This window comes from Cyphomyrmex costatus, unplaced genomic scaffold (genome assembly GCF_001594065.2).
Source record: "Cyphomyrmex costatus isolate MS0001 unplaced genomic scaffold, Ccosl1.0 scaffold5, whole genome shotgun sequence".
Classification (NCBI taxonomy): domain Eukaryota; kingdom Metazoa; phylum Arthropoda; class Insecta; order Hymenoptera; family Formicidae; genus Cyphomyrmex; species Cyphomyrmex costatus.
In genome coordinates this window covers 3,656,308-3,670,355 of record NW_017279267.1, presented here as the reverse complement: position 1 = coordinate 3,670,355, position 14,048 = coordinate 3,656,308, and the positions used below count along the sequence as shown (strand labels likewise).

General features: G+C 31.1%; 2 protein-coding genes across 2 annotated transcripts in view; one reads left to right on the top strand and one right to left on the bottom strand.

The window, feature by feature from the left end:
• The window catches only part of Dhit (regulator of G protein signaling double hit), a 74,523-nt gene that overhangs the window by 45,591 nt on the left and 14,884 nt on the right, over nt 1-14,048 (bottom strand). The window lies entirely within an intron of this gene.
• LOC108778273 (tetraspanin-9-like) overlaps nt 7,668-14,048 on the top strand; it is a 50,361-nt gene continuing 43,980 nt past the window's right edge. The window contains exon 1 of the mRNA XM_018545404.1: nt 7,668-7,766. Coding sequence (XP_018400906.1) covers nt 7,668-7,766 — 99 coding nt within the window. The remainder of the gene's footprint in view (nt 7,767-14,048) is intronic.

Below are 14,048 nucleotides of genomic sequence, written 5' to 3'. Positions count from 1 at the left end.
TTACAGCATTGTAAACGTCAAAACGACACCTTTTGTGTATGCTGTGGGCTTAAGAGGAACATAAAATCGTCTATATTACCAAAACTAAACCATTTAACTTTTCTATCGTAAATACTTTTTTTGTCATTCACAGATTCGAAAATCCATTTACAGGATTAAATACGCATTAATACGTGTCTGTGCCAGAATGAGGTAGAATCTATGCTGAGAACGATAAAAAATTTCAAAATTAAGTTCTTTACCATTTTTTAGTCCAATATGGCGTTACAGAGCTGTTACGTCGTTGCATGCAACAACATTTGTTTCATATAAAAGCTACGCAATCTGTACTTAAGAAATAGTAGTCCACAGGCACGTTGCGTGAACAGCATTGAGTGCTTAGACTTAGACACTTTATCGCGACGAATTTACGATATAAAAATTGACAGGTAATGCGGCTGCGTGCATCATTGCTGCGTGAGAGATATGTCGATGTGTTGTAAACTAGCGATATCTGGCGATTTCGTTACAGTTTGAGCTTTGCTTTAGGATTCCCTTGACACTAAAATCCTAAAATTCAGCCAATAAGGCTGCCAGTCCTAACCAAAATCTGAATTCCATTAGCTGAAATTTAGGATTTTAGGGTTAAGACCAAAACCAGGCAAAGCCAGATCCACAACCTTGCTTTAAATGGACGTAAGCGTTAAACTTTATGCGCTAAGTGACGTCATATCCATCCTTAAACTTACTTTAATCTATAAAACATAAGCTATAACGAACGAAATTGGCACTTCCCATTTTGTCTGATCCACAATCTTGCTTTAATCATTAGGCTTTAAGCTATAAACACTAACAAGAAAACTATAAAACTTAACATGTTAAATCAAATAGTCCATAATATAGACATAATCTTTAAGACATCAGTATCTTATCAGGCAGCGAAGTTATATGCAACATAGCATTTAAACATAAATATGAGATCAATAATATAATATAATATTAGGTTTGCTTTGACATATTGACACGTTAAGAAATGGGAATTGCCGATTTTGTTACAGCTTATGTTTTATGGATTAAAGTAAGTTTAAGGACGGATGTGACATCACCTAGTGCATAAAGTTTAACGCTTACGTCTACTTAAAGGAAGATTGTGGACCAGGCTTTTCTTAACGCTAAATAAGTTCTGAATATGTGCATCAACCAATGAGAGATCAGAAATAACGATTGCAACACGTAATGAGATTTTAAATGTCAGTGCATCGCAAGTGATGACATCTGCAGTATTTTACAACATGGTAAGCAAAATTGATTTTCGTCAAATATGTCAAAGCAAATATTATATTATATTAATGATCTCATATTTATGTTTAAATGCTACTATGTTATATATAACCTCGCTACCTGGTAGATACTGATGTCTTGAAAATTATGTCCATATTGCGGACTACTTGATTTAATATATTAAGTTTTATAGCTTTCTTCTTAGTGCTTACAGCTTAAAGCCTAATGATTAAAACAAGGTGGACTAGGCATAAGTCGTAATAAGAAATTGCCTAATTCAATTAAAATCAAATGTGAGGAAATAATCAACTATAATTGGTCAATTTTCTTACGATTTACGACTTAAAAGCTTAAGATTTACGCCATAAAATCTCATTGTAGACATCGATTTAATCTTTGCAATTGCACGGAATTGCTATTTTGATGATCTACAATTATTGTGATGTTAATAATAATACTTATATAACTAGGACATATCTGGATCAATAAGTGTTAATACTTGCAGATACACATTATAAATAAGGAAGAATTATTTATATAAACTAGCTGTTTATAAACTATTATCGTGTATAAACTATTATCAGGATTTATTTAATCTGCTTTCATCACGCAGAATAAGCAGCTACCTTTTATCAAAAATAATTTCGCCGTTGAATGATTATCCTAACGAACCTTCTGTTCAGTAACGTAAAACCTTGAGAACATGGCTAAGAGAGAACGTCGACCTGATGTCGACAATTCGTAATTGGATGAAATTTAAAACCATTCGATACCACATTCTCTGCTTTTCGTTAGAAAATAACGTTATCTCAAAATTATCAACAAACTTTAACGAACTGATTCAATTTGCTAAATGAACAATACGATGAAAGAAGTAATTATAAAAGTGTCTTGTATACAATGCAGTTTTGTAGAGAGTTTATCGAATTCATTGTCTTATAAATTGAATCAATTGCTACGGATTTACATAAATTGTTTATAAACATCTTACATTATCAATTGATAACGCACAAAGGATTGTATAATTGGATTTCATAATTTATTTTGATTTTGTTTTAGAACAATTATTATAAGAGAGAAAGCGATATTATGATAGTGATATAATGAACTATATGTATATACATGTATATGTGTATATATCCGCTATTAAGTAACGCTATTAAGAATTCTAGTGAGTACTTATTAAATTATTTGCCTAGTAGCTCGTCGTATTATCACTCGAATATATAACGTATATTTAAGTGTGTTGTTTTGTTATTTAACTGTTTATTTGGTTTTATACATTTTGAGTTATACAAAGTTAAACAATAGAATGGCATTTTGTCAATGTAGCCCTCTAAGTTTGTTAATTGTTGATGGCTTCTTTATAAGATTTTGTATTTAAATGATTATTATATGAATTGCAATTCTGCTATGAATTGTTAATTCATAATTTATATTACATGTATTATAGATTTTATTAGTTACCTATATGCATAAGAACTTGTGTATATGTATAACGTATATACATTTGCATATTCCACAATATTTTACTTTTTTTGTTAGTTTTATAACTAAATAGTATCTTTTAAACAAAATGCATTTTTAAATATATTTTTAATAGAAGGCCACATTATCGTTCTTGGTTTTTTCAAGTTATTATGCAATATTTTTATAAATAAAATTCTAAGCAATAAATGTTTCGTAATTTTGAATATATAATCGATTGAACAAATTTGACAAATAGAATTGTTAAGTTTTACATTTAAATATCGATTATTTTTTTTACGAATTTATTGAAAAAAGTATAAATAATGTGCCATAATATTATTTTTTTCTCTTATGATACAATGGATGTACTAATAAAATTAATCTCTAGGAGGAACAGAAATGAATTTTATTAGTGTTAATTTTAAATACATGCATATTGCACAACTTACACATTCTTAGATAGACGTCCTGGAAACATTCTCAGGATATTCAGAAAACGTAGGGTTATTTATCCTAAAGACATCGTAAAAGACATCTCTACATCTAAGAATGTACCCCGGACATCCTCATATAAAATGCATAATGATATTAAAATAAATTATGCCTATTTTAAAATATAATACATTTTGCGCATATCGTTTATTTGAAAAGCAAAAAATACTTTTAGCTTGATAACATGTTATACTTCCAAAAACTTTCTTTCATAATTTTAATTAATTAAATTTTTAGGATACATGTCTAAAGCTAAAATTTACCACTTTGACTGCTATTGTCATTTATACATCAGTCAGTAACGTGTGAATTTTCACACCCATTGGTTTTTATTTAAAAAATAATAAATAATTAAATATTTATAACATGAAAAAGGACAAAGTATTAAAATAATATATTTGATTTATTTAAAATAAAGAATTATTGATTTCTTATCTTTCTACCTATATCAATTTATAATCACAAAAATCTATATTTTAGTTTTTACCTGAGTTTTATATATTCATAAATAATATTATTAAATAAATAAGAATACATACATGTACTACACCAATGACACTCCACTATTCTCATATTCCGATACTTATTCCGATCATTCATTCCTTAAAAAAACCTTTTTAAAAAAAGAAAAATATTATTATTATTATTAACTAAATATATACGCCAAGTGCATAAAAAAGGTATTGAACTTTTTAATAAAAAACGAATATGTAATAAACGTAATTAATCAAGTATTTTTCATTACGCAAGACATATACGATAGACCGAAAGTGGCTAAAATTGTCAACTGGATTATAGTGAAGAAAAAACTTGACGTGTCCGGATCGCATTAAAACGTAATATTCTAGAATCATGGTGCTATCGTAATATTTTGCAGATATACACAATATACAATAAAAACAATAATTCAACAAAGAAGAGATGTTAATAATTGCTTACTAAACTTATATATTTATTATTTATAATGTTTCTCTTTATGTCTAAATATTATTTCTCCATAATTTACATCACATCTATAATATTATTTGTGAATACATTTTCATGTCCCACAAACTATATATCACTATATACATACATATATATCATACTTGTATACATATGTCTATTATTTTTATATTTTAATTTATAATACAAATACTATATATTAAAATAATTTGGGGAAACTTTTCAGATAGAGTTGCGTTTCAAGACCGACGATTGTTCGGCGCGCAATTTGGGGGGGGAAAAAGGAGGAGGATTACATATATTACTTTGGATAAATATTGCGAAGAATATTACTACGTCGACCCGCCATCAGAGAGGTCTATCGATATTCGCAAATTCTCGCAAGTGCTTTGATACGCGTATATCTCTTCATATAGAATCTCGATTGAATAACTCTCTCAGGCGTATCAGGCGTAGGCTTCCACTACAATGCCTTACTGATGAGTCCAGTAGTTGGAAGCTGGGATGAAACGCCATAATTACGTGATATTCTTCGCAATATATTAGATTAATTTAAAAGATTTTAACGAATTTATTGGCTCATTGCCATTGTCTCCTTATATTAGTTATTAAAATAATGTTTTCATTGAAGTATAATTAATGCGACCCAGGCACGCTAAGTTTTCTCTTCACTATAATCCAGTTAACAATTTTAGCCACTTTCGGTCTGTCTTATGTGTCTTGCGTAATGAAAAATACTTGATTAATTACATTTATTTCATATTTGTTTTTGATTAAGAAATTCAATATACTTTTTCATACACTTGGCGTACACTTTTCTTTTTTCAAAAAGAAAGTTGTTTTAAGGAATTCCACTGCTTTTTGTAAATTTTGAAAACGTGATAATGTAGAAAATTCTCCAAAAATAAATACAGATTCTATTTTTAAAATTGTTATTTTGTAAATTTTTTTTATTTATTTAATTAAATCATTATATTAAATCATATTGTATATTGATTTAACTCATTTATTGATAATTTAATTTAGATTTATTCTAAAAAAATATATAAGCGCTCTTAGCATTTCGCGACCATTCACACACACACACACACGCACGCGCGCGCGCGCGCACACACACACACACACACACACATATCTCACTTTCAAATCATTTACGGATGTCTATTTTGTACCTTTAGCTCGCAATAAATTTGTGTAATGTCCTTCGTTTATATTTTTACCACGATGAAGAATCGCATTGTTAACTTTATAAATATTTTCACCAATACAAATTTCTGACGGTATTTTTGTAAGCATTCTGAACAACAGCTTAATGGATAAAACGCTTTACATGTATGTGTCACACGTACGCGACTGAACAAATCTTAATATATAATATTTCTCAGAGCTGTCCTGAGAAGTCAGCACCCCTAAATGCGAATTTTGGTAAAATCATTATTGCATTCGTTTGTCCACTGTTTGTCCACCCGTTATTTTTATTTGTCCACCTTATTTTTATTATATTTTTCATAATAATGAAATACAATCACTTGGAGATACTACAATTTTTTTTATGTATAACTTTTTTTTGGAGGGTGGACAAATGAAAATAACGGGTGGACAAACGTGGACAAACAGTGAACAAACGAATGGAATAATGATTTTATCAAAATTTGCATTTAGGGGTGCCGACTTCTCAGAGCAGCTCTGTGAAGTCGGCACCCCTAAATGCGAATTTTGGTAAAATCATTATTGCATTCGTTTGTCCACTGTTTGTCCACCCATTATTTTCGTTTGTCCACCCTATTTTTATTATATTTTTCATAATAATAAAAAACAATCATTTGGAGGTGCTATAATTTTTTTTGTGTATAACTTTTTTTTGGAGGGTGGACAAATGAAAATAACGGGTGGACAAACGTGGACAAACAGTGGACAAACAAATGCAATAATGATTTTACCAAAATTCGCATTTAGGGGTGCCAACTTCACAGAGCAGCTCTGTGAATTACTAAATTTGATTAGTTTTGCCCATAAAACTTTGCTAATACATTTTGCGTTTCTATGGGTAAAACTAATCAAATTTAGTAATTGTACATGTATACATGTACAATTGTATAAGCTTATAAGCTTAATTCTTGCATGCAGAAGTGAAGCCGTACTCTTACAAATATAAGATTGAACAATAATAACAATTTATAAAAATGAAAAATTATATTGTGAAAAAATTCATAATAAGAAAACGATAATTTTAATATAAAAGTAATATCAATCTCGGAAACACTTTTTTTTTAAATATGTAAATATAAAAAAATAAGTTATTACATTGAGAATAAACCGAAAATTTTAGGAAATGAAAATGTCACGAGTTTATATCTATATATTATTTTATCGTGTAAAAAAATACATAATTAATAGTACATTGTGTAACGCGTGGGGGCTAGTGTTATGGCGCGAAGGGCGCGAAAGCACGAGCGAAGCGAGTGCGTTATTCGCGCCCGTCCCGCGCTATATACACTATATCCCCACTAGTTACTCATAATATTTTATGTCACGCGGTTCGCGTGACATAAAAACAATTAATTCGAAAAAAAATAGAAGGAAAAATTTGCCCACGATCAAATTAGTCTTAAAAATCATCAAATAAATCTAAGTTTTTATGAGAATTTTTTTAAAAAAATTAAACGTGTCATACTTTAAAAAATTAATAATTTTTTACATTAAATTAAAAAAAAATTAAAAAACAATTTTGAAACTTTTCTTGATATATTTTTTTTAAATCTAAAGAACAAAACACACAATTTAAAAAAAAAAACGTTTTATTTGTATTATTTTTCGCAAAGTTATAGGCATTTGAAAATTGCGAATTTTGAAAAAAATTCATATCTTGATGACTATGTTGATAAAAAAATTCGAAAAAAATCATGGTAGCTTCTTGCGATGGGTATTATAATATATCAAAATTTCAGCCAAATTAAAAATCCAAAAGTTCTCGAGTGGCACACTTGGGATGAAATGCCCCACATATATATATATGTACCTATATCTTTTTATGTATTTATTTTTTTGTTTTTTATTTATTAATTTTTTGATTGTGATTTTTTTGTAACATGATACTGTATTTTATAAAATTATAAATAACCACGAACCCAACTTTGATTGAAATCATTTAGGCAATCAAAAAATTTATCTATTAATAAAATTAATTTATCGTACGAGTATCTCATACATGAATGACTTGAAAGAAAAAGTTTATGTATCTTCAAAAAGTTTTTTACTTTATCGCATATCAACATATACGAAAAACTTATCGTACAAATAAAATATGTTCTGAAAATTCTTTTTAGTATTGATCAAAATTTTTATTTACAGATCATAAGTCCACAGCATATGCAAGAAGATTACATCAATGCTCTGGTAATGATTGATGATAAAGATCTAGAAAAATATTATTATTATCTGAGATACTTTGAAAAACTTTACAATTCAGAATTTTGGAGGTACTAAACTGACCGCGGGACATGGAAGCAACTTCGGAGAACAAAACTTCAGGTCAGCGTAGTGGAAATCGTGATCTATCGAATCGGGTACAAAGTGAGCTAGTCGTCAGAGCGGATCAGGTTAAAAAAGTTATTTAAATTTACGTTTTGTTTGGATATAAATATTGTATCATTTGTTTTATTTTGAAAATTTTTAATTCATTATAGTAGGGGAGGCCGAGAGGCTAAATGTGGATTTACTCGAGCGTCGTGGGGACCTATTAGATTGTGAAGATTAGATGCTAAAAAGAAAAAAAGGTTATATGATGTATGCCGTTTCAGTGGTGGGGGGAGCGTGTACAGGCTTTCAAAAAAAACAGTGACAATGAAATACTCGAGCGTGTCAGATATTAATAGTGTAAGCGACCCATGTGTTTCTGATAACGGATAAATATTAATCTGACGGTTTGCGTGGTGGGGTTAGCTGTAGGAAGGGGTCAAAAAAAGGGGGAAAAAAAAATTTCCTCGAGCGCATCAGATTTTTGAAATGTACACTTTTCTACATGTAATTAACACACCATACCTTAATCTGACGCGCTCGAGTTTTCGAACGATCGATTTTTTTTATTTACTAATCCCCTGGACCCCCGGCTCTATATAGAGGTTTAATATTTGGTGGGGGTACTTATTAGGGTGTAAGCTTTCCCCCTTTATGTTATTCTGACGCGCTCGAATAAATCCCAAAATCCCCGCTAGGCCTCCCCTACTATTACCGAAATACAATATGTTGACTTATGTTAATATATTTACTTTTGTAGGTGTACACTGAAAGAATATAGCATTTTGAATTGGTTGCAGCAGCCAATTTTTGCGTTAGCCTATCGAAATTCTATATTGTGGATAATCTAACGCAATCAAAAATTAACTGCTGCAACCAATCTTTTCTTTCAGTGTAGATTTAATAATGTAGGTCTAAATTAGTTATCTTTAGTTAAATCTATGATTCTAGTCAAATTACCAACAATTCAATTATCACCAGTTTCTGATTTATTTGATCAGAATGCTAATACTCTTATTGATAATATAATTACAATGTTTTTCTTAGTGGTGTATGTGGTGTGGGTGTGTGTGTGTGTGTGTGTGTGTGTGTCTATACAACGAATTAAAAGACATATGTACGTAACACACTTTTCAATATCTTATAACATTCATTTAGTTAAAAAAATTGTAAGATGAATGGATGTAGAATTAAAAAATATGGCTGCAACCTTGTTTTATCGCGCAACTGACCCTGGATAGAAATCGATAGGTGTAAATAAATTAAATATTTTTATTGTTTGAACATGAAAAAAGGCCGATAGGTATATTCATGAAAAAAAACGAGACGTTTACACGACATGTTGAAACGCAAAAAATAAGAAATGGGCGCACACGTTCATTATGGTTAAACATTATGGTTTGCATCACATTTCGTTACACGTCGATAATCAAACATTTGTTCATTCATGAGAACAACAGTAAAATATTCCCACGCTATTCATAATCTGTAAGATTAATGTGCACCATTGCGCATTTTCTTCTCGGTTAACTTTTATCGATATTTAAATGCGATTATAAGCGCATTATTCAATTCGTTTAATCGTGATTTAGTCGCTCTTTAGAAACTATCAAAGCATGTGCGCGAAATAGAAAATCGATTAAATTATAATATTCCAATAATTAGGCATATTTGATGATAATAAATAGCTGCTATTACAATATCTGTGTATGTATAAAAAATATCGCATAATTTATTTACAAAATTTAATGTTTGATTTTGAGAAAACCTATATAATTAATATATTAATTACAGAAAATTAATTTTTTTTTCTCAATAATTTTTCTCGATTGAGATACTATTATGCTTTATCATTTGTGCCTGATACGCAAACAAATATTTCACTCTTTCGACATCGGATTTGTTGTTACTAGCATATATACATACATATACACATGTTCGGATCAAAACGAATCCGTTTCACGATAAAATATTGGCAATTTACTTCATTTTTGCGCTTATTTGCTCGCAATATCCATTTGTGTATGACAAATAGTGCATTAATCGATTGATAAATCTGCCGTCCGAGTCTCTCTAATTTGTCATCGTAGCGGATGGTAATAGAGAATCACGCTGTCAAAATCATGCAATGTAATGCGTTTTAATTGCACGCGTTTAATCAATCATTAAAACTTGCGCTTTCAAACGTCTTACAATCGCTGTTGAGCGTTTCCAACATCGTGTTCAACATCTCGCTAAAACTGACCCACTTCAACTTTAAAGCAGGCTCGGGTCACCAAGTATAACGGAGTTGCGCACCTTCGAGCACATAATTAATCGCTTCCCACCCAGTAAATGAAAGGCAGTCGGGTCACGAGAGGGCCATTTTGGCCTTCTTTTTTTTTTCTCTCCACTTCATGCTCGCGCGTCGCAATGTCGACGCGATACAACGTAGATTTTTCCAGGTGATACTCCGCGGTGCTGCTCGCGGCAGTCGATTGCAACAGTGATAAATAATTACCTCGGTAATCGTGCAATCAGTTTGAAACACGCGCATGCTGGTACAGCGCTCGAGTATGTTCGTGATTTTCTCGAGGATTCCGCACGTTCTAGCGTGTGCCAACAGAGGATTAATCAAGTATATGTCACTGAAAAAGTTTTTCACTTTTCCCTTTTTATCTTTTACAAAGTTTATACATACTTCAACTAATCGAATTTTACAGTTTTGCTCTCCAAACATCATGATTACAAATGAATTAGTAGCTATAAATTGTCATGTAAAAAGATAGTGAATTCTCCCTTTTTACGATCAATTCTCCCTTTTTGGGAGAAAATTATATGATAAATCATCTGTCCACAACCCTCGTTTTTCCGCAATTGATTGTGAGTCTTGATATGTCGTACAAAATCAATTATGAAGCTTTAATATTTTTATAGTGTCGTTAACCCTTTACACAGACACCAATTTCGTTTGAATACATTTTTTTCTTCATAATATATATACATATACAATCTTTAAAAATCATCCTGATGAATTTTAAGAATCCGAATGAACTAGATCGATTATCAAGAAATATGATTTTCTGAAGATATATAATTATGTACAATTATGTACAACAGCTACAGAATTGAACATTATGTATAATTATAATAAATATAACGAATTAATCTTATATTTTAAGATGACATAGATTAAAAAATTAGTAGTTATTTACCTGTTTTCGTAAATAATATGTTACGCAAAATCAATTGCCAATGAATTTTTCTGCAAACGATCAGAATAATGGTTTGTTTATTGAGAATATCATTATTCTTTTAATTGAGACAGTAATTTTAATTTCAACTAATGTGAATTAAGAATATTATATGAATAGTCATATTGTATCAACACAACACATTTGGGGAGAACTCTAAAAGAAAATACATAATTATGTATGCTGGGCCTTAAAGGGTTAATTTGGAGATGCAAGTAGCGTACGCGATAATCTCGTTACGCGAGTTGCTATTTTGTAAGTGAAGAAATTTGATCGCGTCTACGCAAGTCAACACGTATGAAGTTAACTTTATGTCGACGTAGCGTTATGCATCGACGCGGCAGCTCGACGGACCATCGGGGATTTGCGACCGCCGCGAGAATCGATTTTGTTCCGTTCAGGAAGTCGTCCGTGTAATCAGATGATTAGATTCACATATTAGTGCTAATTTCATATTAATCTCGTAACATGCAGCGCGCCTATAGCTATCCGCGTGGTTCGGCAGTTTAGCGATTGTCGAATTACGTCCGCTATTTGAATCGGTTGCGCATAGCTCGTTAGCTCTCACATGCGCGTCTATAAGCTCGCAACCAACAAAGTTAATTCGTTGTTAACATGCCTACCCGTTATTTCACTAGTGAGGTAGCATAAAATGGGAAAAATGTATTATTATCGTTAAAAAAGTTTCTAGTCTTGTTATCAAATCAAATAGGATCAATATCGTTTTATTACTCGTTAAAACTTTTTAAACATGATTTTTCTCATAAAAATTATTACTGAATAGTTTACCAGCAAACAAAAGCGACTAGATAGAAATTTTGCGATTGGTTCCTATCGTGATATATTCAATGAACATTTCTAATACATATAATCGAAAAAAATCTTACACTCGTGCGAACTAGCAGTCTCTTAAGAGAAATTAAATGGTTCTCTAGACCAATTTATGTTACGTTGCATCCGGGACTAGCATGTAATATGCCGCAGGCCTGGCTCGTTGAATATATTATTACGAACTCGTTAACTGTATCGTGGAAGTTAGCGCGAACTGTCGAAGATCGTCGGTTCGCGATAGCATCTTTGCGGAAATAGGGTTCCTTATCTTTTTAGCACCGATTTCCAATTTTACGGACACGGATGTGGGGATGGAGGTTATTCAACACGAAGGTGGTAGTAAGCCACAACCATATCCATAATAGATCCTTCGTCAAATGCTTCCTTTCCTTTGATCTAATCGTCCTTACAGTTAACTTTCGACTCGCTTGCTCGTGCTTCCTTTTTCTCTAAATTGAGCGAGAAATTATCCCTGGAATCAATTTTCATCGCTGATATCTAATTGATCTGCCGATTTCGCGATTGATTGAAGACTTTGCGAATAAAACTAATCAACAGCATATCAGATGATATGTGCGGTGCTCGCAATGTAACGCGCGCACGCTATTTCTTGCCATAAGCCATCATTATTTTCCATTGCAAGCGGGAATACGTAGCTACATTAACTCAGTCGCCGAAATTCCGGGAAATCGGCTTCAAATTACGTGAGGATTACGTAGGGTTTCTGGCATTGTTGAACGGATCGCCGTATGGGTTTCATTTAATGACCGACCATGCAACACGAGTCGATCATCCCCCTTTTCGCATTTTCGTCGGCCTACGAATCTCGTCATCAAATTGTAAATTAATTAATTAATACCCAATTCGCGTCGTAATCCACCTCGAAAAGCACTACGTATTCTGTCGTGTACCAAATTAATAGATCAGCTTTTATTCATATACGTCACTTACAAAATTTTTTGAAGAAAGGTACTTAGAGTCTTGTAATATCACAATTAATTTAACAATTAAAACAATTGTTTAAATTTGCATAGTTAAGAATAGGAAGCTGTTTTATTTAGTCAAAAAAGGGGAAATTTGTTGAAGAGAATAATACGAGTGTGTTAGAATATTTTAATTTTAGGATGCTGTGCGTTTTACAAGATGAGAATTAATGTTGTCACTTCAATTTTTTGAAATCATTACGGTGTACAAGTTTTGGGCATTACTGAGAATGCCCAAATATGCCCATTAATACCCTAGTAATACCCATTAATGCCTATTAATGCCTTATAATAATAATGCCTTATAGTAATGCCCAAGTATAATGACTTGGGCATTACTTAGACTTAGGCATTAGTAGGCATTAGATATTATTAAAAAATCAAATTTTTAATATTTGGATTGTGTATATCCGTTCTTTCTTATTGCTAATTAAAAAAGGGACCTAAAAAAGATAGTTTTTTTTTATCCGTTTGAGGAGGAGGTGGGTTATGTCAACGCGGAAACATAATTTTTGTACATGGAAAACGAGCATCATTTAGGTATGTAAAACTGCAGCGAAGTACGTTCGCCACACGAATGGGCATTGCTTCGTGTAGAGTATTGCTTGGCCATGTTCGGAGTATGGCCTAAATATATAAGACATAAATATATAAGTTTATAATAAATATTGTATATAAGACCTAAATATCTAAGACTAAACATACAAAACATAAATGCTTTTGAAGCTTTCACGGGTATTATCTTCAAAGGATTTGCGGATTATCGTGTTCTTATCTATTGCTAATGCCAACGTTTCATGAACCTTGCCGTGACACTGTATCAGTGCGCTTCTCATGAAGTGAACGACAAGGTTCATGAAACGTTGGCATTAGCAATACATAAAAACAGAGCATAAATATAATACAGAGCCAAAAAACAAATGATTTTTTTGGGTTATTCTTTGACGAGAGAATTATTACATTACAGGAAAATATAGTCAATTTAATTAGATTTATGCCTGTTTCCACCAATAAAGATTAACTTAAATCTCAGTTTAACTTACTTCATCTTTTCTAATTTTTAGAACTATAAAAAGACAAAGAACAAATTGAACCGAGATTAAAGTTAATCTACATTGGTGGAAATGGGCATTAGACAGTTTTTTTTTAATACTTTGCATAGTCAATTTAATTTTATAATAATATTATTATTTTATAATATCATTAATATATTATATTATTATTTTTTATTATACCTATCACACCATATATAGGCTATATACACATGTGATATTTTACTTATTAAAACGTACATTGAAAGAAAAGATTATTTGATTAT